The sequence below is a fragment of the Ceratotherium simum genome, chromosome 2 (genome assembly GCF_057802395.1).
Source record: "Ceratotherium simum simum isolate JZ-2026a chromosome 2, ASM5780239v1, whole genome shotgun sequence".
Classification (NCBI taxonomy): Eukaryota; Metazoa; Chordata; class Mammalia; order Perissodactyla; family Rhinocerotidae; genus Ceratotherium; species Ceratotherium simum.
Genome location: NC_141901.1, coordinates 6,143,862 through 6,167,184, shown reverse-complemented (window position 1 = coordinate 6,167,184; position 23,323 = coordinate 6,143,862). Strand labels below are relative to the sequence as shown.

At 40.2% G+C, this 23,323-nt stretch overlaps 1 protein-coding gene across 1 annotated transcript; it reads left to right on the top strand.

The window, feature by feature from the left end:
* Nucleotides 1-236: 236 nt before the first annotated feature.
* Nucleotides 237-21,890, top strand: SLC19A2 (solute carrier family 19 member 2). Its single transcript, XM_004425061.3, has 6 exons — nt 237-597; nt 7,404-8,006; nt 15,595-15,817; nt 16,977-17,169; nt 17,543-17,684; nt 19,633-21,890. The coding sequence occupies exons 1-6, from the start codon at nt 400-402 to the stop codon at nt 19,759-19,761; spliced, it is 1,488 nt and encodes a 495-aa protein (XP_004425118.1). The 5' UTR covers nt 237-399; the 3' UTR covers nt 19,762-21,890.
* Nucleotides 21,891-23,323: the final 1,433 nt, after the last annotated feature.

Here is a 23,323-nt window from a genome sequence, read left to right as displayed (position 1 = left end):
CGGACTGGAGTCCTCCACGTCCCCCGCGCCTGAGGCCACAGACGTCAGCGGCCTGGCGTGCCGCCTCCTCCGGTTCGCATCTTGTTACCCACCGACCAATGGGAGAGAAGCCACATTCCCGGCGTCCGCTGTGATTGGCTCTTAGCCCGGAGGCGGCGGCGGAGGGTGGGCCTCAGGGCATGTCTCGTTTTCTGCCGCTCGGCGGGCGGCACGCGGGAGGCGCCGGCGCAGGGGAAGGCCGGGAGCGTGGCGGCCCGAGGCGGCGGCGAGCCCAGAACGGCCGGGCCCCACCGAAAGGAGGCGCCCGCGCAAGGGCAGCGCTTGAACCTCTCTCCAGTTGGCAGAGCAGGAAAAGGAGAAGGAAGGGGCCGGGCTGGGTCCCCGCCCCTCGCGCTCCGGATGGATGCGCCCGGCCCGGTGTCCCGGCGGGCGGCGGCGGCCACCATGCTGCTGCGCGCGGCTCGGGTCCCTCGCGAGTGCTGGTTCTTGCCCACCGCGCTGCTCTGCGCTTACGGCTTCTTCGCCAGCCTCCGGCCGTCCGAGCCCTTCCTGACCCCCTACCTGCTGGGGCCCGACAAGAACCTGACCAAGAGGGAGGTACGCCCGGCGGGCGCGGCGGAGCGGCGGGTGGGTGGGCGGGTGGCCGGGGTGTGCGGAGCGGGCGGAAAGCATGCGGCCGGGAGGGATGCGGTCGAGGAAAGGTCGAGGAGTGAGAAAGGCTCGAGCCGCGGGAGCCGTTCTGGGCAGCGATTGCCGACTCTTCCGCTGGGAAGGCGGCTCCGTGCTGGGCGCGGCGTCAATTTGTGCTCTTTTTCTGTGGTCCGTTGGGTTTATAGGGCATGTCTTCTGTGAAGGGGCGGGAGCCCCAGTGCATGTGTGTTTCAGGCGATGTGCTGGTGATGCAGTAATGTAGCTTAGCCCCGCTCTGCTCAGACTGGTCCAGCTGTTCCCGCTGGGGGGCGGGGGGGGAGATATGGTTAAAAAAGTGAAAACGGCAAATGTACTTTGGACATGGTAAAGATTTAGTAAATATTTGTTGACTGAAAATAGGGAACCAGATGTGAGTAATCCCTGCTTTCTGAAAGGATATTCCCTCCACCTGCCGCACCCTCTTCCTTCCCATACCTTACTTAGTTTATCTTTCACAGACAGAGGTGCTCAAATAAGGACAGTACAGAATAACAAAGGTCTATCATCTTGATTTGTCTTGATTTTTAACTAGGTGAGGCTGTGAACAAGGATAGGCTGCCTCCCCTTAAGCCCCTCCTCCTGGGATAAAAGCAGATACTTAGATGGTATCAGATAATTGTGATATATTGCTTAATTATAGTTTTTCTTGCATTGTGAATTGTTGCTTCACAGATGTTAGTTTTACTTCTCAACTACATTGTGAGATCTTGGAAAGCTTCTGTCCCGCTGTGATGCTCCAGTAATTGAAAGCACATAGTCCATGATCAAGATTTTCTTGCTGACTGATTTTCCCTAGTAAAGCACTTCACACGTGCATTGTGTACTTTAAAAATGTGTTTAACTCTTAAAGTGTATGGTAAGTCGCAACACTTGTTTTTTTAAGAAGAAAGACATTATATTCACTGAAAAAGGAATTAAACTCAAGGTGCTACCACAAAAACAAAATAAAGCAGATTCAACATCCCCTCTCTTGAAAACTACAAGGCATGAAAACTGAGGTCTGGTATTCCTTTCTGGAACACTACAAAGGGTGAAAGCTGAGTGGGCGCTTGTTAGCTGTTCCTTTTTTCCTATGCCTCCTTTTCCTCCCACCCTGCCTTCCTGCCCCAGTTGCTGTGAAATACTCCTCCCATTTAAACCTCCTTGTCTCACTGTGCTTAGTAGTCACCTCTTTTGAGTAGCAACTCAGTATCCCTGAATAACAGGTCAGAGCAGGATGCAATTACTCATAGTCCAGTTTGTTGTTGCATTGCTCCTCCATTTTCAAGGGCACTTAACAGGGAGTTGAAAACTGGTGTAGAATCCTGGATTGAGGGTTTCATTTGAGTTTCTCATTTTGTCTCAGGTCTAGCAAGTATCACTGTCTTTTACCCAAGTTCAGATCTTCCCTTTCTCAGTCTTATGGACCACTCCACAAAGGACTGTAACAGTTATTCATTACCTATTTGAATTTTAATATTGGTTAAAAACAATTGTAAGGTAGAAAGGGCCATCTCTTGTGAACAAAATGATTTTTCTATTTTTTTTTTTTTTTTTTTGTGAGCAAGATCGGCCTTAAGCTAACATGCATGCCAAACCTCCTCTTTTTGCTGAGGAAGACTGGCCCTGGGCTAACATCTGCACCCATCTTCCTCCACTTTATATGGGACGCTGCCACAGCATGGCCTGGCAAGCGGTGCATCGGTGCACGCCCAGGATCCGAACCCGGGCTGCCAGCAGCGGAGCATGCGCACTTAACGGCTACGCCACGGGGCCGGCCCCAAAATGATTTTACAACAAGGAAATTACTGCAGTAAATACGAGAGAATGATTCGGGAGACCCAGAACAGCCACTGAATCTGAAGTGTAGTCACTGAAGCAGAAATGATACTGCTTGTGAGCTGCTCACAATTAAAGTTTCATGTGAACTGCCGTGTGATCTGCACAGTTTGTGTATCTTGCCTGACAGAGAAATACATGGGGGAGAAACATGCTCCCAGTGTTGATATTTGATAGCTGATCTGTTTTGAGACCTATTTTGTCACATCCTGTGTCCTGGGCAGAGAGTTGCTGTGTGATGTGCCATCATGTGCCCTGTCTTATCAGAAAGCTCTCTAGGGTGAGTGAAATATGTTCAGGGAGTATGGGAATAAAGCAGAGGTGCCAGGCCCAGTAAATAGTTGCTGATTGTGTAACAAAAACATAGCACATTTCTGTTATTGCAAATTAGATGAGGAAGAGGGCAGGGTTTGAAGAGAAATCTAGCGGTCTAGAAAGGGGTGTCATTTGTCTGGGGACCTTGAAATCATGGCTGATTCTGTTGGTTGTGTACAGGATGGCTCTGTTCACCCTCTCTGGAACCCTAGATTTTTTTAATATCTAATAGCTGAGATAAGTAGAACAATTTGTTCTCCTTCCTGACTGAGGGCTTTCTCTCACCAATGGACAGTTAAATAAAAAATATTACGTGATTTTTAGGCAAAGTGAGTGTCACATCATGGTCAGTAATGTTTTTATGTTCCCCTAGAAGACTTTAAAAGGGCCAAGCTGGATCATCTTAAATAGAGCTCTTATTAACCAAGTCCAGAGACAGCGAGGGGAAAAAAGGACAGAATTTCCTCTGTCTTTCCACTCTCAAAGGATTTTTTCTTAGATTTCAGGAAGAACGTTAACCTGTTTAGGTACCACTTTATATGTTTAAACAGCTTAAAATTTGTATTCCAATAGTTGAAAGGCAAACTTCTAATAAAATAGAGCTCTTTATCTACAAAAATTTTTTTATCCTTTCATCTTTTTTAGCATGTGGCTTGATAGACATTCACTACCTTTCTTTGATTTTTTTAAAACACTCCACCTATTCTGTCTGATATTTAGAGCCTTACAGAATTTGACTCTTATCTCCTTAACATCCTTATCTCCCACTACATCCTCTTCCCCTTGCCTTCTTCCACCTGCCCAAGCCCCATCCACATTAATCTTATAGTCATAAGTCCAGCATATCCACAGTCTCTCATCTACTGGTCTGTACTTGAAGATGTGATCTCTGCTTGGAATAATCTTCCCATGTGTATTTATTGATATCTTTCTGTTAGTCTCTAACTTTCTCATCCTTCAAGGTCCATCTCAAAGGAGCAACCCTATATTTCCTATCTCTCTTATCAATAATGTGTGTGTGTATATTCCCCACTAGGTTCAGAACTCCTGGAGAACTGAGGCTTCATTTTATTTGTTTATTTATGTATGTATGTATGTAGTCTCCATACAGCTTGAAAACAGTGCTGTGCAAATAAGTGCTTATTAACTAGTTATTTAATTGAAACTTGATTCTAAAATAAACTCCAAATCTGAATTAGAGCTTAAAACTGTTTTCCCTTGACTTTTTGTATCTCAGAAGAAAGCGCAAAGAAGCTCTGATGCAAAGAATTGTGAAAGGCACCCCAGAATAAAATCAATTCCCTTTGGCCTCATGGCAGATTTTACCTGAGATAAGAAGGTGTTGTCTAGGGTATGGACAATGCGAGTCTGTAATTTGTGCGTTATTGTGTAGGAGGTTTCCCTTCAAGATTCAAAGTATCCATCAAAGAAGCATTTTCTGGTGTAACAGCTTCTCCTTGGAGGCACTGAAAGAGAAAGGATCTTCTTTTGGAGACCCAATGGCTGAGAGATGGTGCAGTCTTCATCCCTTCCTGAGTGCCTGTAAAAGCACCTCAGGGCGGGTTGAAAAAGCTGCTGCAGTCACTAGAAGTAACCCTGGACCATAGCAGATGATCAGTAAGTTTTCTGATTGAAGAAATGAGGCATTTTACTGTGGTGGATTCAGAAAATCTAGGTTCAGCTCCTCCCTCTGCCAGTTACTAGCTGTGACAACTTTGGACAATTTCCTTAACCTTTCTCTAAGGCCAAGTTGCCTTGCTTGTAAAATGGAGATGATAAAAGCAGTTACCTCTTAGGGTTGTTGTTTGTATTAAATGAGGTAATGTAGGTATGGTGATTAGCATAGTGTGGAGTACATCAGTAAAGATTTGCTGTCATAATGCTGATAATACTGTGAGAGGGACATTCATCTTGGGTTGATCTCTCTCATAGGAGAAAAGTCAGATTTCTTATTTAGAATAAGTTAAAGAGAGTCCATCTGATCTCCACTCCCACACCCCCTTTGCCTTTATTTTTGATTCTACTTGGCATTGCAAGTCTGGTGATCTTACTTTTCCTCATCTTCTTTATCTAAACTGTGGTTTTGTGTTAGGAGTAGAATTAGACTCCTAAATATAAACACTTTAAATTGATAATTAAAAGGATGAGGTTTATATAATGAAAACTTGGCAGTTAATCATTTGGGACAACTATTAGCGAAAGATTTATAACATGTCTAAGTACAGACAGTATTACTGGAGTGAAGAAATCAATTCAAGTCCCAAGGAGTGTGGTGGAAAACAAAAGAAGATGGGGTATTGCGGGAAGTGATGGGGTATTTTTAAAGGAGAGGTGTGATGGCTAACAGCTTTGTGGTGTGTTGGGGAAAATGTGAAGGTGAAGAAACGTGAAGTAAACAGAGGAGGCAGTTTCAAACTTAACAGAACTGTAGGAGAATGTCTGTGAAATTATAGGCGAGAAGGAGTGGGAGTTGTTAGTGGAACACAAGTGTGGACAGTCTGTAGGGAAGCCTCCACTCCTCCAGCTTCCATCTCAGTGTGACTGCTTTCCTCTTTGGTTTTCTGCTGAGGGGCGTCTTATGCTGTGGTTACGTTAGCCGAGTGCACTTTGTTCCTCATTTGCTAAAATTTCCACACTTTTGAATAAGAATCATTTCTACAGTTCTTAATTATTCTTTCATACATATTCAGGTGCAAGAAAATTTCCTGATCAGTTGGAGGTTGCTAAATGATTTACAAACACAAATTAGACCAAAATTAATGAAGGTGAGGCTATTAGACAAATCACTTTTGGTATTCGGCCAGTCAGAAACAGAAATCAAGTCTGGAATATATTTCAGATTATGTTTTACTTTTATAGTTGTGCTCTGCACTGGCAAAAGATTTTGCAATAATTGTTTACTTTATTGTTCCTCTAAAACCCTAAAAATATTAGCGCATTTTACACTTGGGTGAACTGAGGTACACGTGAGAGTTAAAAAGAAAGTTACCGTTGGTCTTAGATTGTCAAAGTTTAGGATTAGATTGCTCCATTGCAAAGTATTTAGCCTGTTACCAAGACTACCTTTCAGAAAGCACTTAAAAATTGGGGCTGCTGATCCAGACTTTGAAATGATCATTTAAAAAACTGACTGACTTACATCGCCCGGACCTTCTAGACAGTGAAGTAGATGTAAGAGGAGGGAAAAGTCTTGTACAGTGATTGTTGTTGGAAGAATGGGGTTGGCAGTTCAATTAATTTAGTTAATTCATATTCTCCCAAGTAGTCTGTTTCAGCTTCAGTCCTCAGTGTTCACACCTGTGAATAAAGTGGAATAAGTGATTTACATGTATTCTCTCATTTAATCCTTGCAACAAACAACCTTCTGGTGTAGGTCTTACCCCTCTTACTGATAATGGAGACTAAAGCTAAAAGGAACTAAAAAAGCTTGCCTAGGGCCGGCCCCGTGGCTTGGTGGTTAAGTGAGCGCGCTCCACTGCTGGCGACCCGGGTTCGGATCCCAGGCTCACACCGACGCGCTGCTTCTCCGGCCATGCTGAGGCCACGTCCCACATACAGCAACTAGAAGGATGTGCAGCTATGACACACAACTATCTACTGGGGCTTTGGGGGGAAAAAATAAATAAATAAAATCTTTAAAAAAAAAAAGCTTGCCTATAATCACGCAGCAAATGATGGAACTGAAATTCCAGCTGGGGTCTTTATGGCTTAAAGCTTATTTTAAAGATTATTTCTGCTATATCCCAATTTAAAAAATACATTAAAAAGAAAACAGCGAAACTTCTATTTTTTTCATATTGCAGACAAGCAAAATGAAGGACATCCAAGTTGCCTATAGTCCTACCATCCACAGACAGTTATCCTGTCAGGACTGTAGGACAGATTTACCCTCCTTACCTATTCCTGTGCCCCAAAGAAATGAAACATAAAATCAGAGAAACCTAATCAAACAGTAGGATCAAAGCTTCCTATCCTGTGGCTAGAAGTAAGAATTGACAATGCTTCCAAAACATTTATTTATTTCCAAAACATTTATTAAGCCAAGTATCTTCCAGACAGTACGCGGGCTGTTAGGTTGTGTGGGAAAATGTTGAGTCCGTCCTTAAGGAACCTGTAAGGCGATGGTTCTCAACTCTGGCTCATATTAAAATCTCCCAGGAGGTTTTTAAAGAATGCCTATGGCTGGGCATCCAAATTTTTTAAAGTTCCTTGAGAGATGTGCAACCATGGTTAAGAACCAGTTGCTATGAGGTGACTGGAGAGATTGACACATCCATAGCAGTATCAACAGAGCTTTGAATGTTGCAATACAAATACTGTCAGCTCCAGCAAAGTCTTCCCGGGTGAGGAAGGCTTTGAATGAGGCCTTGATGAATGGGGAGGATTTTAAGAAAAAGATGATGGGGTGGAAATGGCGAAGTATATTCCAAACAATTATCAGAATCGTTGTTGAGATTTTTTTGGTTAATAAGGATGAGGTATTCAAGGTGTTGGTAGGTTGTTTTATAAGAATAAATTGTTATGAATATTCTGGGTCCTTTGATATCATTAATGGATTTTTATTCTTCTTTTTCTATCAGGTCTTCAATGAAATTTATCCAGTATGGACTTACTCTTACCTGGTGCTGCTGTTTCCTGTGTTCCTTGCCACAGACTACCTCCGTTATAAACCTGTTATTCTGCTACAGGGACTCAGCCTTATTGTTACATGGTTCATGCTGCTCTATGCCCAGGGACTGCTGGCCGTTCAGTTCTTGGAATTTTTCTATGGCGTCGCCACAGCCACTGAAATTGCCTATTACTCTTATATCTACAGTGTGGTAGACCTCCGCATGTACCAGAAAGTCACAAGTTACTGTCGAAGTGCCACCTTGGTAGGCTTCACAGTAGGCTCTATCCTAGGGCAAATCCTTGTCTCAGTGGCAGTCTGGTCCCTGTTTAGCCTGAATGTCATCTCTCTTACCTGTGTTTCTGTGGCCTTTGCTGTGGCCTGGTTTCTGCCTATGCCCCAGAAGAGCCTTTTCTTCCACCATGTTCCTTCCACCTGCCAGGGAATGAATGGCATCAAGGTACAAAATGGCGGCATGGTTACCGACACCTCAGCTTCTAACCACCTTCCTGGGTGGGAGGACATTGAGTCCAAAATCCCTCTAAATATGGAAGAGCGTCCCATGGAGGAACTGGTGAGTTTAGCCTTAAATGTCTTGTGGTTGCAACTTGGGGGCTACACCAGTGGTGACAACAGATAGGAAATCCCTCCTGCTAGACCTTGTATTCATTTGGATTCAGGTTTTATTATGAGTTGGCTTACTGGTTCCTTCATTCATTGATTCAAGAGAAGGTCAGTTTATATTAGGGATGACAAATGTATTTTCCCCTGGAGTGAACGACCTCCAAGATCAACACTGGCACAACATTATATTGCTCGTGTCAGAGATGTCTTAGATTGCAGGGGCTATCTCTTCTTCATCTTTCCATTCCCAGTACTTGGTATATAAAGAAAGCACTCAGAAAATTTTGCTAAATGAATAGATGAAATGATTCTAATAATAAATGATGACTATCTACTTCCAGTTTCTGAGTTGAAGCCCAAAGTATTTAAGGATAGAAAGTTATCTTCCTCTTCTGTGCTGGAAGTGATATCTGATATTTATTTTGAAATGATACTTTGCCAAAGTGGGGTGCTAATGAATAATACAGAGGAAGAGAATCACAAGAGGAAAATTTAAGCTGATGATGGAATAAATATTAAAAGTTTGACTATGAAATTGTTTCTTAGAAGAGAGAGGTATGGCATCAAAGTAATTCATCCACACATTCTGTCTAGCCAGGAAGTTAATTGCCTTTCCCAGTTACTCACCCTTTTTTATAAAAGCTTTGTGTCTTTCTATCAGGTTGTAAGCTGTGAGGAGCAAAGCTCATTCCAACCATACTGAATTAGTCTTAGCTCTCCTGGGACATGTTTGGAAATAAGCCTAATAACATTCCAGTTTCGCAGGCAGCCTCTGTTAATCATAAAACCAAGCTCCATAAGCTTTGTGGGCTGGATGAGAGTAAAGAACCAAGGTGAATAAAGTCTTTGGCTCTCCACCTGGAGTTAACTCAGCTTGTTTCAGTGTGGCATCTAATTACTCTCTTTGCCTACCCACATACTTCACTGCTGGTTACTCATTGAAATTTAGGTTATTATCCCAAAGAGCTCATGTCACCCTTTAGAGCCTGGGTGACACTCATCATGAAACTCACTTTGGGGGCTGGCCCCATGGCTTAGCGGTTAAGTGCATGTGCTCAGCTACTGGCGGCCCGGGTTCAGATCCCAGGCGTGCACCGACACACCGCTTGTCAGGCCATGCTGAGGCCACGTCCCACATACAGCAATTAGAAGGATGTGCAACTATGACATACAACTATCTACTGGGGCTTTGGGGAGAAAAAGGGAAAAAAAGGTGGAGGATTGGCAGTAAGTGTTAGCTCAGGGCCGGTCTTCCTCAGCAAAAGAAAAAGGAGGATTGGTATGGATGTTAGCTCAGGGCTGATCTTCCTCACAACAAAAAAAAAAGAAACTCACTTTGATCGCTCTAGCACCTGTGGGCAGCTTCAGTCAATATTACCAGGGATTAATTAGGAATGAAATGCTGATTCCCTCATAGTTTGTCAGGTGATGTTGGAGAGTAAATAAAGGGTTGACGGAGGAGGGAAAGAAGTATAATCATCTGATAGATCTTGTGGAGTAGAACAAAAAGAATAAGGACCCTCCAGCCAGCCCTGACGGCCCAGCGGTTGAAGTTCTGCGTGCTCCACTTTGGTGGCCCAGGTTCAGTTCCTGGGTGCAGAACTACACCACTCGTCTGTCAGTAGCCATGTGGTGGTGGCTCACGTCCAGGAACCAGAAGAACTTACAACTATACACAACTAGGTACTGGGGCTTTGAGGATAGGGGAGGAAGAAAAAAGGAGGAAGATTGGCCACAGATGTTAGCTCAGGGCGAATCTTCCCCTGCAAAAAAAAAGAATAAGGACTCTTTTTTACCTGTTTCAAATGTATTAAAATGGCTTTAGCCAAAATTAATATGTATACAGTACATATAATACATAGATACACATATATATTAAAAATTAACATGGTTCTGAAGATTTTTATAGACCAGTGAGTTTTAAACTTTTGAACATGAATAAGAAACGTAGTAAGAACGACATTTTACACAGCAACCAGTACATTTATAGGTATGTGTATATTTATATATAACTGAAACAAAAATTTACAACACAATACTTTAATTTGACACATTCTGTTCAATTTTTTTTTTTTAATTTTTATATTATCCTCTTTTTGCTTTAGGAAGATTTGCCCTGAGCTAACATCTGTGGCCAGTCTTCCTCTATTTTGTGTGTGGGTCGCTGCCACAGCATGGCTGATGAGTTGGTGTAGGTCCACACCCGGGAACCAAACCCAGGCTGCTGAAGCAGAGCATGCCAAACTTAACCACTACGCCACCAGGCCAGCCCCTCAGTTCATTTTTTATAATGCAGATAACTGTCCACTAAATTGTTTTTATTACCTACTAATGAGTTGTAACCTGTTTAAAAAACTCTGTCCTAGACCAACTTGATATTTGTTGTTTATATATATGCAAAATGCCAGTACTTGGCTTGCTGAAAAATTATAAAATTTTAGAGTTAGAAGTACAAGGAACTTTAGATCTCATCACTCCTCTCATTTTAGAGATGAGGATTGAGATGAGAGATTAGGAATTTATGCAGAATTGCACAGACATACTAAATGTAATTTAAGAGCATATATGAGATCTACTTCGAGCTATACTTTGTTGCATAAAGTCTTTCCCTGGGGTGATGGTCAGAACCATCATGTTGGCTACAAGGTGGTAAAAATTAGGATTCAGGTCAGTTCTGTGAAATCCTTGGCGCGGCTGCTGACACCCTAGCGGGCAGGCAGTGCTGCTTGGCAGCTGTACAACGCCAAAATACTGCTGTTTTTCTTTGACAAGCTTGAAGGAAGGTCAGAATATGGATATGCAATTGGGATTGCAGTGCCATTTTAAGTTGATAAAGCCCATAGTTGAGCCATAAATCATAATTTTGGTAATTATGGTGAAGAAGAGTAGGTAGGTAGGTGAGTGGTTCTGTCTGATTTTGTGGAAAGTGTAAATGAAGGAAGAGTCACAGTGACAGCCCAGTCCACAAGGTACCTTAGCGTATTTGTGAGTTCCTTTCAGAATGAGTCTGTTGCTTTGGGGCAAAGGGTGCTGACATTGCCACCAAAGCCAGTGATTTTCTTTTCTCAACAGGGAACTGGACTCATTCTGTGCTTGGCTTGTAGCCAGACCTGCTTTATTTTAAGTTGCTCATCCATTAGAAATGATGTAAATTAAACCACTTCTTTAGCACAGGGCCTGACATGTCATTAGTACTTAATAAATAATGTCTGTTAATAGAGCTATACTTTTATTTGTAGACCGACACCTGTACTGTTAGTGAGCATACTTGGTGTGTATGTGTGTTAGAGTTCTATAAAACACTGGCAGCAGCAAAATTAATGCTTCTGCTTTGTACTTAATGTCATTTCTAGCAGCAAGGTATAGTGGATTTTGAAGAAAGAGAAGTAACTTCAAACTCCAGTTTTAATACTTACCTCATGCATGTATCTACCTCATACGGTTATTTCAAGTATTAAATGCAGCACTGTAAAGCTTTCATATGAGTATTGCTAGTAGATAATCAATACATACAATACTTTATCATTAGACATGAATAATCAAGAACAGCTTTGTACTTTTACTGTAGATAGTTATTTATTTGCGAGGCTGTAAATAATCTTTCACTTTGAGTTAGTTACTCTTGGTCTTCTAGACCTTATGAAAGGTGTCACAAGAATCTGGTACTAATTCCATCACTAATTCTTGAACTGAGTTAGGCTACTCTTAAATGTAGAGAGTGTTAAACCAGGTGATCACTAAGCTTTCCTTAGCTCTAGAATCTTGAATTTTATGAGCTTATTGATCTGAAGGCACTCTATCTCTTTTTTCTTCTGCTTCCCAGGCGTGACATGAACAACTTTGCCTTTCCTGTTCAGTTTCTCGTATATGTAGGAATACATAATTAATATCATAGAAGTGATTTAAATTGCAGTCATCAGCCCTTGACTTGAATCTTCACAGTTTAGGCATTAAACCCTAATTATCCTTCCTCCTATATTTTCCTACTGTATATAAAAGAAAATCCAAACTTCTCATCATGGCCTCTAAGACCCTATGCAGTCGGGCCCCTTGCTAACCCCTTTGACCTTACCTCTTACTACTGTGTGCCAAAAAGCACTGGCCTGAAACGCATCGAGCTTATTCCCACTTCAGAACTTTAGTCGGGAGCTTCTCTCAGTCAGGAGTGCCCTTCACTCTGGTTTTCATGGCCAGTTCCTTTGTGTCACTCAGGTCTCAGCTCAGACTTCAGCTTTTCAGAAAGCCGTTCAACACTCTTGGCAATCATTACTTCTCCATACCACAGTCACTTGCTAGCCCATTACCCTGTTTATTTTCTTCATAGTATTATTCCAACTGTAAGCTCTCTTTTATGTGTGTTTTTCTTCTCTCTCCCTTACTAAAATGTAAGTTTCTTGAGGACAGGGACGTTTCTGCTGTATTGCAGTGTCTAGAACATTGCCAAACACATAGTATAGACACTCAGTAAATACTTGTTGATTGCATAAATGAGTCATGATAAATAGAGTATAAGGGAAACCAGCATTTATTGAACACTTGCTACATACTGAATCATATTCATTTAGTTCTTCCAGTAGACTGTTGAAGTAAGCGTTAATTTCCATTTTATAGTAAAAAGCCTAAGATTTAGGAGTTTTTCTCATCTTCATGTAGGTAGATTTGCTTCTACTGCTGCTTCATTATCAGCTCAGCTCCCATTTATTTTGACCTGGGTACCAGATACTGTGCTCAGAACCTTAGATTCATTATCTGATGTAATTCTTATTGAAACTCTATGATGTTAAGTATCACCATCCCCATTTTACAGAAGAGAGATCTGAAGCTTACATTAAGTAACTTGCCCAAAGGCACACGGAAAGTGGCACAGTCAAAATTTCTAACCCAGATCTAGTTGACTTTAAAATCCACTACAGTAGAGAGTCCCATTTCTTGATGGAGAGAAATAATTTCTAAAGCTTTTTTTTTTAAACAGGATCAGAACCTTTTCTTTAAATGAAATCTGAAACTATATGCCCATTGTGATAAACAAGTAAAAATTGAGCTGAGGGATGGTGTGATTAGGCAGAACTATGAAACATTGCTTGGTTCTCATTCCAGTGAGATTACCCTAGAATTTTAGGGAGAAAATGGCCTTTATTTACTTAATTTCAATAGTCATTGTTACAATATATAGTTAATAAATATATCATCTTAAGAGGAAAAAAAATCTGATTTTATAAGAAAGATTCATACTTAGTTTTTTAATTAAACAATACAGAAAACTAGATAAAAAGAAGTCAAAATCATCTGAACTGCTACCACCCAAAGATTACCACTATTAATATTTTAGTCACCTTTCTAAAATCTCTTTTCATATATACATATGTATGTATTTATAAGTATACATTTTATGGTGAATGAAATTATAATCTACATGTAGTTCTGTAACTTTATTATTATTATTTTTTTACTCATTGTTATATAATACTCATCTTTCTATGTCTTTTCATGTCAAAATAGCCTTCAGAATCCAAAGAAATGAAACCATAATGGTGAAAGTGGCTGGTGGGAGGTTTGTGTGGGGCTGTATTCTGCCTTTCTCACCAGGCTGGCCCTGAGCCTAAAGCCAGAATTCGAGAGAGACTTATGTGAAGAACATAGTCTGCCTCTTGACCCTCCTTTTTTATCCTCATTTGTGGTCACAAAACCTTCTGCTCTGGATATCTCCAGTCAGACTCCTGCCAATGGATATGTCTGAGTTGGGATGGAGGGGAGAGGGTGTGTAGCCATATGTGGTTGTACCCTGCCCTCTTACAGCTCAGTGCCCCTGAACCTCAGATAAGTGTCATCTCCCTTGAAAAAGAGTAGCCAAAGGCAGATCTCTGTGCTGACTCTTAACAGGTTGCTAATGCCCTGTCTTCAGGCTTATGAACCAGGGTTCTGTGGGATACTGGGCCAAGGCAAGAATGACTGTTCTTGGAATAAAATGAGTGCACAGCAGGCCAGAGCAGGAGAGAGTGTCCTATAAGCCTGTTATGTTTGGAGAAAACTTGGTTGTTGCTGATTCTTAAATGTACCTCAACAGCACCTTCTACTGTGCTTTTGTTCTTGTTTCCTTTCCCTGGAATTTTGTTCTTCATTATTTCTCTGTTCAAATCTTATCTGTCTCCCAAAGTCTATCTCAAACACCAGTTCTTCCATATACATATTGTGGTCTCTTTTCCTTGAAACCACATGGACTTTATTTGTCCCCATTGGTTAAGGCTCATTCCATGTTTTTACTGTGTTTCAGGTAATGGAATATCAACAGCTGAGGAAATAATTAGCGTCTTCCTTTCATGGTGAAAAATGTTTGTTTTTTATAGCAAGAGTTAGTGTCAGGATTGTGTCCTTCAAAAGCACTTAAGAAGAGAAGCAAACTTATACTCAGGCATTTCCTTCCTAGCTGTTGGTTTGACTATAGAAAAATCTCCCTCTGCGCATAGCTGAGCTGAGAAAAGAGTGGCATTTAACTTGGTATTGCATTCACCTAATCATACCTACTAAAAGTTCTATTTAAAGAAGGAGCCAACAGCAAAAGGGAGTAATCATTTTATATCCGGAGGTTTTCCTGCCATGCAAGGCATGTGGCCTCCGACCAACGAGAGCAGGTTGACTCATGCTGCTGCCATTGGTGTTATTACTCTGTAACATGGCTCCTGTCACATGTCCCGGCTCTTACATGCGACTTCATGGTCAAGTCCCCTTGGGTCCATTTGGGCTCTCTCATTTTGCTTTTCCATGTTAGCCCCACAGAAGTAAAATTTCCTGTGTTCTGAGCAAGGCTCAGGAATTAGAGCAAACTTTGATAGATTAGACCTTTGATACACTTGGAGTCAGAGAATCTCACAGGATGTCTGGAATTTCGTATTGACTTCATGGCAGTGTTGGGATGGTGCATAGTTTAGTAATGTCTGGGTTCACTCGGTTAAAAACATAATGGCTTTATTACTTCATTTATTTCCCTTGTGTAAATATTGGGTAATATAAAAAGTATAAGGAAGAAAATTAATATCACTAGTCACCCTACTACCCAGAACTGCTGGGTAGAGAACTGCTGCTAGTATTTTGGTCTGTTTGTTTCTAAGATATCTGCCCTAACCATTACTGTTCAGTGAATCTGTCACTTATAAGGATAGGAGGTTCTCATTGACAGACTCCAACCCAGCAGTGATTTAAGAGGGTTAACAGTGATTTCATAGGGTTGTTGCTTATTCTTAATGTTACTTGCCACTGTGTGGAGAGATGTGGAATGTCATCTCCCTTTGGCTGAAGTATGCAATCTCTGACCATCTTTCTACCTTCACTTTGTAAACAATACGTCCTTTGCTGGATTGATTATGTACAGCTGTGCTAATGTTTATAGAACATTTAAAGCAAAAATTGTATGAGAATGTGTTTTTTTTCCCCAGAGGAGAAAAATGTAATTTCTAAGAAGTGTGTGTGTGCATATATATATATATTGCTTTCTGTGCCGTTGCCTTCAAGATGTTTGGGCTTTCTTCCCTTTTGCTGTGTAGGAATCCAAGCCAGACCGTCTCCTGGTGCTGAGGGTACTGTGGAATGACTTCTTGATGTGCTACTCCTCGCGCCCTCTGCTCTGCTGGTCTGTGTGGTGGGCCCTCTCCACATGTGGCTATTTTCAAGTCATTAACTACACACAAGGCCTGTGGGAGGTGGTGTTGCCTTCTCGCGATGCTGCTATCTATAATGGTGGTGTGGAGGCCGTTTCAACCTTACTGGGTAAGCAATGCAGGATCGGAGAGGCTAGTTGGGAGGGGGAGAGTCCTCTGCTAGTTGTCAACCATAATCAGATCTCTCCCCTCCCAAATTGGAATTAACCCCAAAGGATGATTTAGTTATTTTGAGATCTGATTTTATAATTTAAGAGGAAAATTTAGAAGTGCTCAAGTGGCAGAGGACTATGCCTAAAAAACTTGAAGAATTCAAGTTTTAAGTTATAAAGTTATAATTCAAGTTATAAAGAATTTATAACCTTTGGGGAAACATAATGTAATCATTTTCAAAAATTTTTTCTTATCCGAGTTTCCATTATGTCTGTATTTAGTGGGTATTTTTGCCCCTCGATGTGAAACTTTGAATAGCAATATACAATAGTATATAATAATAGCTAACAACTGTGAGTGTTACTGTGTGCTGAGTGCCATTCTAAGGGTTTTGTGTATATTAACTCAGTTCTCACAAAATTCCTGAGATAGATGTGGTTACCCCCATTTTGTAGTTAAGGAAGCTGTGGACAGATAGGTAAATAACTTGCCCAGAGTCATAGATGGCAGTTAGTAAAGTCAGGATTTGAACTCAGAAGCCTGTGTCCTTAACCATTATATTCTGTTGTCCATTTTTAATTTGTTGACCTACTCCATAAGGTTTTTGGAAGACCACATGATTTCCGTAAGCATTTATAACTGCCCTGGCATTTAGAAAGCACTCCATACATTGTAGCTATCATTATCACTGCCATCATTTTACCAAAGGGCAGAGATGCCCTTTGCCATGTGCTAAACTGCTGCTCAGTTAGGAGGAGAGATGACCCATCCTGCCTCGTGGCCAAGCTAGAAGCAGTGGTCCTTTTTGACTCTTGCCTCTGCTTCAGCCTCAGTAGCTTTTTCCTTAGCAACATCCCTGGGTCTGTGTCCTCTTTTCCATCTGATTGCCAACTGTCCTAATTCAGTCTCACAGCATCTCTCAGCGCCTCCATATTGTTCATTCCATCAAGTCCAAAATTCTCTGCCTGATTCTCCAGGCCCTCCATAATCTTGAGCTACCCTGTTTATGAATTTAAAGCTTTTAAAATGTAATAATCTAAGATGAAATTTTAATTTATTGAAATAGTATTTGTTTAGCAAAATAACTAGATTACTTTTCTCTTTTTGTTTTGTAGGTGCTGTTGCCGTGTTTGCAGTTGGTTACATAAAAATATCCTGGTCAACTTGGGGAGAAATGACGCTGTCTCTGTTTTCTCTCCTGATTGCTGCCACAGTATATATCATGGACACTGCGGGGAACATCTGGGTGTGCTACACATCCTATGTGGTCTTCAGAATCATCTACATGTTACTCATCACTATAGCAACGTATGTATTTTGATTTAAAAAAGCATTAGGAAAAGTTGTGACAGGATAAACTTTTTTGTTTCTTTACAAACACATTAAATTGTTTAGTTAAAAAGAGTCAAATGGGAGAAAGCATTGTGTTGTATGTGCATTATCAGGTTTTCTCCTGAGGAAGCATTTAGGCAAGGTTCGTTTATTTCCTCATTCACATGTTCCTGCTGTTTTCAGATGTTTGTGTGAGATTTGCATCATTTAGGAACAAAATACTTTTTGCTTTGTTGGGAAGGGAATTAACAGAAAGAAGGGGTACTCTTCACATTTAAAATTAAAATTGTAACTACCCAGGAAGTAATTCTTGTCTATTTATTCTTCTTTTGTTTATTTATTTTTTAAGTTTTCAGATTGCTGCAAACCTCAGCATGGAGCGCTATGCCCTGGTGTTTGGTGTAAACACCTTCATTGCTCTGGCACTGCAGACTCTGCTCACTCTAATTGTGGTAGATGCCAGTGGCCTTGGCTTAGAAATTACCACTCAGGTAAGATCTCTGACTTGGCACTGAAGATGTTATGACTCCATCAGGGCGGTGGAGGGGGAGCATGCTCGAAAACAGATTCCAACAGTATTGACAGACACAAAATAAAAAGTGCAGGTGGTCCTTCCTTCAGTCATCCCCGCCCTTAGTTCTTTTCTACCTGGAGGATGTTAGGACCATCATCTTTTTGATGAGGCCATAGACCATTTCTGAGTTTAACTAACCAGCCAGGTGGAGCTGAGGTAATATTGGTTCCTTCCAGGCCAGGCTCTTCTGCTTCCTCATCCCAAATCTCCCTCCATTTTTAATTCTGTTCCTGGAATGCTGTATCCCATGTTTTAGATGATCTGCTTCATCTCACAGCTAAGTCTCCTCCCTTCTTTGTTTAAAATACCCCCCGCCCAAATACCAAGGTGATGACTTGCTGTTGATGAATAGCAGTATGATTCTTAACATATAACCTATTGAGAAACACCTGCACAAACACCCAAAGACAATGTGAATACTTTTATTCATTCGGGAATTGTATAGTTGCATATGCCTTCATGCATTATGAGGCATACGCATTGTAGGTAGGGCTTGCTTTGTACTTTGAAAATGGGCAATTGAATCAAGAAGTGCCTACCCCACCCCCATCCAAGCTCAAATGATTCCTTCTCCGTTATTCCCTCCATACTTACATATTAGTTTTCTTAGAATACAAAGACCCAACATGTTAGCAGTAATTAACTTTGTTTTTACTGAAGAGATCTAAAAGAGAAATAATAATAATAGGTAACATGCATATAGTGCTTTCTATGTGGCAGGTACGTTATATAGAATTTTGCAAGGTTGTTGTCCGGGTTAGACATTGAGAAAATTAGTTTGAGAGATGTTAAGTAATGTTAAGTGTTGTTTACGGTCACACAGACAATAATAATGTGGCAGAGCTAGGCTTTAAAGCAGCATCCAACTCTAAAGCCTCCACATCTCCCACTGCATCATGCTGCCTCTAAAAGGGGCACAGTGGGGAGAGCAGAGGAGTGGGAGCTTACTAGTAATCTTTCTGCATGTTTCCCAATTACTACCAGCAATAAAAACCTCGAGAAGACCTCTCAAGGATTAGGTGCTTACATTTGGGATGGAGGGTAGGAGAGAAACTAAGTGCCTGTTATCTTGCTATAGAAATGGTGGGTTTAAACTTATGGAATAATAGAATTTTGTGGGCTGTACTGAAACTCTAATTGCCATGATTAATTAACAGGTTTCCTATGGGAAAATGTATCCAAATTTGAAAGAACCTGGCTCAAAGACTTAGAGTGACACTTGTATTGCACCCATGAGCTAGCTTATAAGTATTTAGTAAGTTTTAAGAAGAAGATGATGATGAAGATGTTGATCAACTATATAGTCACATTAAAAACTGACTTAGAGAAGATTCTCAAAAAAAATAATCCTGTGATGGTATATAGTTGACCTTCTACTGCCCTCTTCTGGGGAAGAATAGAAGTTCTTGATCTTCAGAACTTGGCCTGTTAGTCATACCCACCTATCAGCTTGAGGGCAGAGATCAAGATTCAGGTATAACTGACAGCAACAAAAATAAAAACAGTAGTATTAACAGCATTAGCATTGTGCTAATAAATATTTACACACATGATCTTGTCCCTTCCCAACAACTCTGTAAAGTAGGAAATATGTAAATGAAGTCAAAGCTCAGAGATTAAGTATCTCAATCAAGGTCACACAGCTAGTAAGGGAGGTAGTCAGGATTCAGAGTCAGGCTTCAGTACCACCACACTGCTGCCTCTTTGTATCTTCACTGCCTGGCACACAGTGTAAGCACACAATGTTTTTTGAAGTTTTATGGAGAAAATATATCTTTAATTATAGTATATGTTCGCATTTACCTAAGAAAATAGCTCATCTTCTAATTGATAATTCTGTGACTTGCTACTTTCCCCACCTTTAGTTCCTGATCTACGCTGGTTATTTTGCACTCATCGCTGTGGTTTTCCTGGCTAATGGTGCAGTCAGTATTATGAAGAAATATAGAAAGCAGGAAGATCCAGAATCAAGTTCTCAAGTAACCACTTCATAATATACTGCTGATGAGCTGCTTCTTATAGCAAGAACTCTGCACAGCAACTGTGCCTGGATGTATTTAATTTTTTTCAGATGTAGACATATATTTATGAATGTGCATTTCATGGCTTCAAAGCAGCCACTTGACTATATCTTACGTTCCTGGAGTAACATAATATGGTTCAGAGGAACCGGAAGTGAAGTTTATTTTGTGGGTAATTTATGAGAGCTAATTTAAGTCTGACGTTTTTCTGATTCAGAGATGAACTTGATTTTGAAAAACAAGTAATCATGAGCAATCAAGCAGCACATGGTGTTATATATATGAGAACAAGTGAGTTTGATGTTTCATAGGTCAGACAATTCTCTATCTGCTTAGCCAGAAGCTTGGCCTGGTGGGACCAAGGCTTCACAGGGGTCACAAGTCAGGATAGAAATATGTTGGGTTTTTTTTTGGTGAGGAAGAGTGGCCCTGAGCTAACACCTGTTGCCAATCTTCCTCTTTTTGCTTGAGGAAGATTGGCCCTGAGCTAACATCTGTGCCAGTCTTCCTCTACTTTGTATGTGGGACGCCGCCACAGCGTGGCTTGATGAGCGGTGTGTAGGTCCACACCCGGGATGCGAACCCTGGGCCACTGCAGCAGAGCACACGAACTTAACCACTACCCCACCGGGTTGGCCCAACTTAATTCTTATTTCTCTGTTACTCATGTGCATTTGTGTTTCTACAGATGAAAGTTGTTCCTATCACTGGCTATATTTGCTCTGGTTTGGTGTTCTGTCCTATAAGGAGTGTGTGTCATTTCTAATAAGTTATTTTTTAAAAATTCATTGTATGAATGTTCTCAGTTCCTATCTTGACAATTATGTGTTTGTGTAGATTTTCTTTAGAAGTACATTTTTGCATTATTCATATGCTTCCCAGAGAAGCTCATCTAGTTAGAAAATAAGGCAAGTTTTGAAGCCTACTAATAATCTAAATGAAGAGACCTAATCAGAAAACTTAAGATAGGTTTCCTTGTCTTCTATTCTTCAGTATGAAGGACTATTTATTCCATGATGAAAAGTTAGTATATGGGCTAAAGACAGAACCAGCCCATTTTGTATTTGCATTCCCTTTTATTTCCAAAATTAAATGAAAAAGTCTTTTTTTTAAATAACTTCATCCCCATGTATAGCTTTTATATTATTCGTTCTTGTTGTCCAAGATAAAAATGTCATCAGGAGTTGGATTATTCCAAAGCCTTTTTCACGAACTGAGCCTCTTTAATTATTTCACTGATTAATAATGGGACAGGAACTAGGATAGACTTGATTCCTGCATTTTGTACATTAAATCTGCCTTTGTTTCTAAGGGTGGATCATCTTGAATATTTGCTTAAAATAAGAATTGTTAGCGATTCCATTTCCAAGTTACTTGAAAAAATATTATTGTGTATACATTTAATCCTGAAATCAGCCTACCAAGTGGCTGCTAGAATATGTGAGACATGAAAACGATTTTAAAGCCAGCTTTGTTGCCTTATCTTGAAAAGAATCTAGGTAGCTGCTTTCAACTGGGTGTTAACTTTTTTAGAATGACACAGCTAAACAGTGTGAATAATAGTGTCAAGACTGCAAAATTGACATATTTCTTTGGTTTAAGCAGGAATTGTAGAAGTAAATGAATCAGGATAAGAATAGGTCATTTTCCATTCGCCTTCCTTTCAGATTAAGAGAGAGGAAAAGAACACTAGCTAAGGAAGGGAAGGGGCAGTGATGTCATAAAAGTAGCAGCCTCTAATTTTATATTTTGCCTTTTTTTTTTTTGCTACATAGGGAATTGTTCACTCAGAAACAAGTAGAAAAGTGGTGTTTGAAGTATTTTATTTAATTTTTTTAAATAAAATGGATAGTGGTACAAATTGTTCACATTACCAAAGTAATATTTCCCTGGAATTTAATTCGAAGACTGTGGCACACAACCAGAGCCTTTACTTAAGACAATAATAAGTTCACGATTTGGTATGTGGTCATATTTGTAGAATACTAAACCCAATTTACAAGTTGTATGCAGTTTTGCAAAGAAGTATGGAAATAATTTGTACTTTTTATTCAATTCTGTATAGATTATAAAATTATTTTTATTAAATATTTTACAGTATATTTTCCTTTTTTAATCAAAATTATTTTAAATTTATCTTTTGCTTCAGTAGGAGCTTTGGTTTACCTCTTTAAATCTTTTAATAATTACTCCTAGGACAAATTTCATATTAAGCCTTCCCCTCACCTGACCTTACTAATTAACCTTGTCATCCTGTTAATTCTTTCATTGCTTTGTGATCTTTTCCTTTGACTCTTTACCCTTATTTCTGTTGTTTCCCAATTTTTTCCAGCACCACATTGCTAGCAATCTAGCACCACTGTTTATTGTCCTGATCTTCATCTTGGTACCTCTCATCTCTCTTTTTAAATTGTTCACCCTTTTAAAAACCAAAAAAACCCACATTCCCTTCAATGTTAACTGAATTTTAAAAATATTTAAGGAAGTTAAATCAAATTAAGAGCAGAAGGTACCATCCTGTTTTGAAACTTCATAGCCTCTTTGTTCTAGCCCAAAATATTCTGATACCCAGGGCAGCAGCTTTTTGCCATCAGTTGAGAATCATTTGTTCATTGTATCCCAGAAATCAAATCGGTCTTTCTCATAGTATCTAAATGAGTATCTTCCCTTTAATATCCCATTCCAAAACCTGCTTCATTAAGGCATTTCATTGATTATCACCAAAGACTTAGAAATTTTTCATGCAAAACAAAATTTTTAAAGATAAAATTTTCTGTCCGTATAGTTATATCCCCTGCATCTTAATGACTTTCAGATTGTAAGCCTTCTGAGCAAGGACCATGTCTTATTTTTGACTTTTGTTGCAAAACACATCCTAGTGCCATATGAATATTGAATTATATAAATGATATGTAATGGACTCAATATAGCCACCTGTCAGTACAATAGCTCAATACCCATTATTTTTTCAAAAGTACATCAACTTAAAACATTAAGATTAAAATGCCTGTCAGTGATCTCTAGACCACTGGACACTTTATTCAAGGCATTGTGCTCAAATGATAAAAATTGGATATCTATTTCTTTTACTTATTATGGCATCCTCCTTATAATTAATACCTTACATTTGTTTAATATGTTTTAGTTTGGAAAAGGCATTTGTGAACGTCTCCTTTGATTCTGGAAAAGGATCTTGTAGGAGTACTAATTCCTCTATTTTTTTCATTGAGTAATGTTGACAGAAGGGAATTCAAAATGCTAGATTTGCCACTCAAAGCTGTGGTCTATTAGGGAAGTCTCTGTTGAGCTTCAGTTTCCTCCTCAGTAGGTAGGGATGGTGCCTCCCTCAGGGGACTGTTGTGAAGAGATGGAGGAACACGCACGGAAGCCTGTGTCGCTGGAGACACAGAGTAGGGGACTGAGAAATCCGTTCCAGTCCCCTTACTCTCCATTTACAATTAATTTATAGCTATCAATCTCAAAATTGCACTTTCAAAGGAAACTTTGTTTGAGTGTTTCAATCAAAATGAAAATG

Coding starts and splice junctions, on each gene's coding strand:
- SLC19A2 (XM_004425061.3), top strand. CDS start 400: ATGGATGCGCCCGGCCCGGTGTCCCGGCGGGCGGCGGCGGCCACCATG. Junction 15,818..16,976: donor GGCCGTTTCAACCTTACTGG/GTAAGCAATGCA, acceptor TTTGTTTTGTAG/GTGCTGTTGCCGTGTTTGCA. Junction 17,170..17,542: donor TTACTCATCACTATAGCAAC/GTATGTATTTTG, acceptor TTATTTTTTAAG/TTTTCAGATTGCTGCAAACC.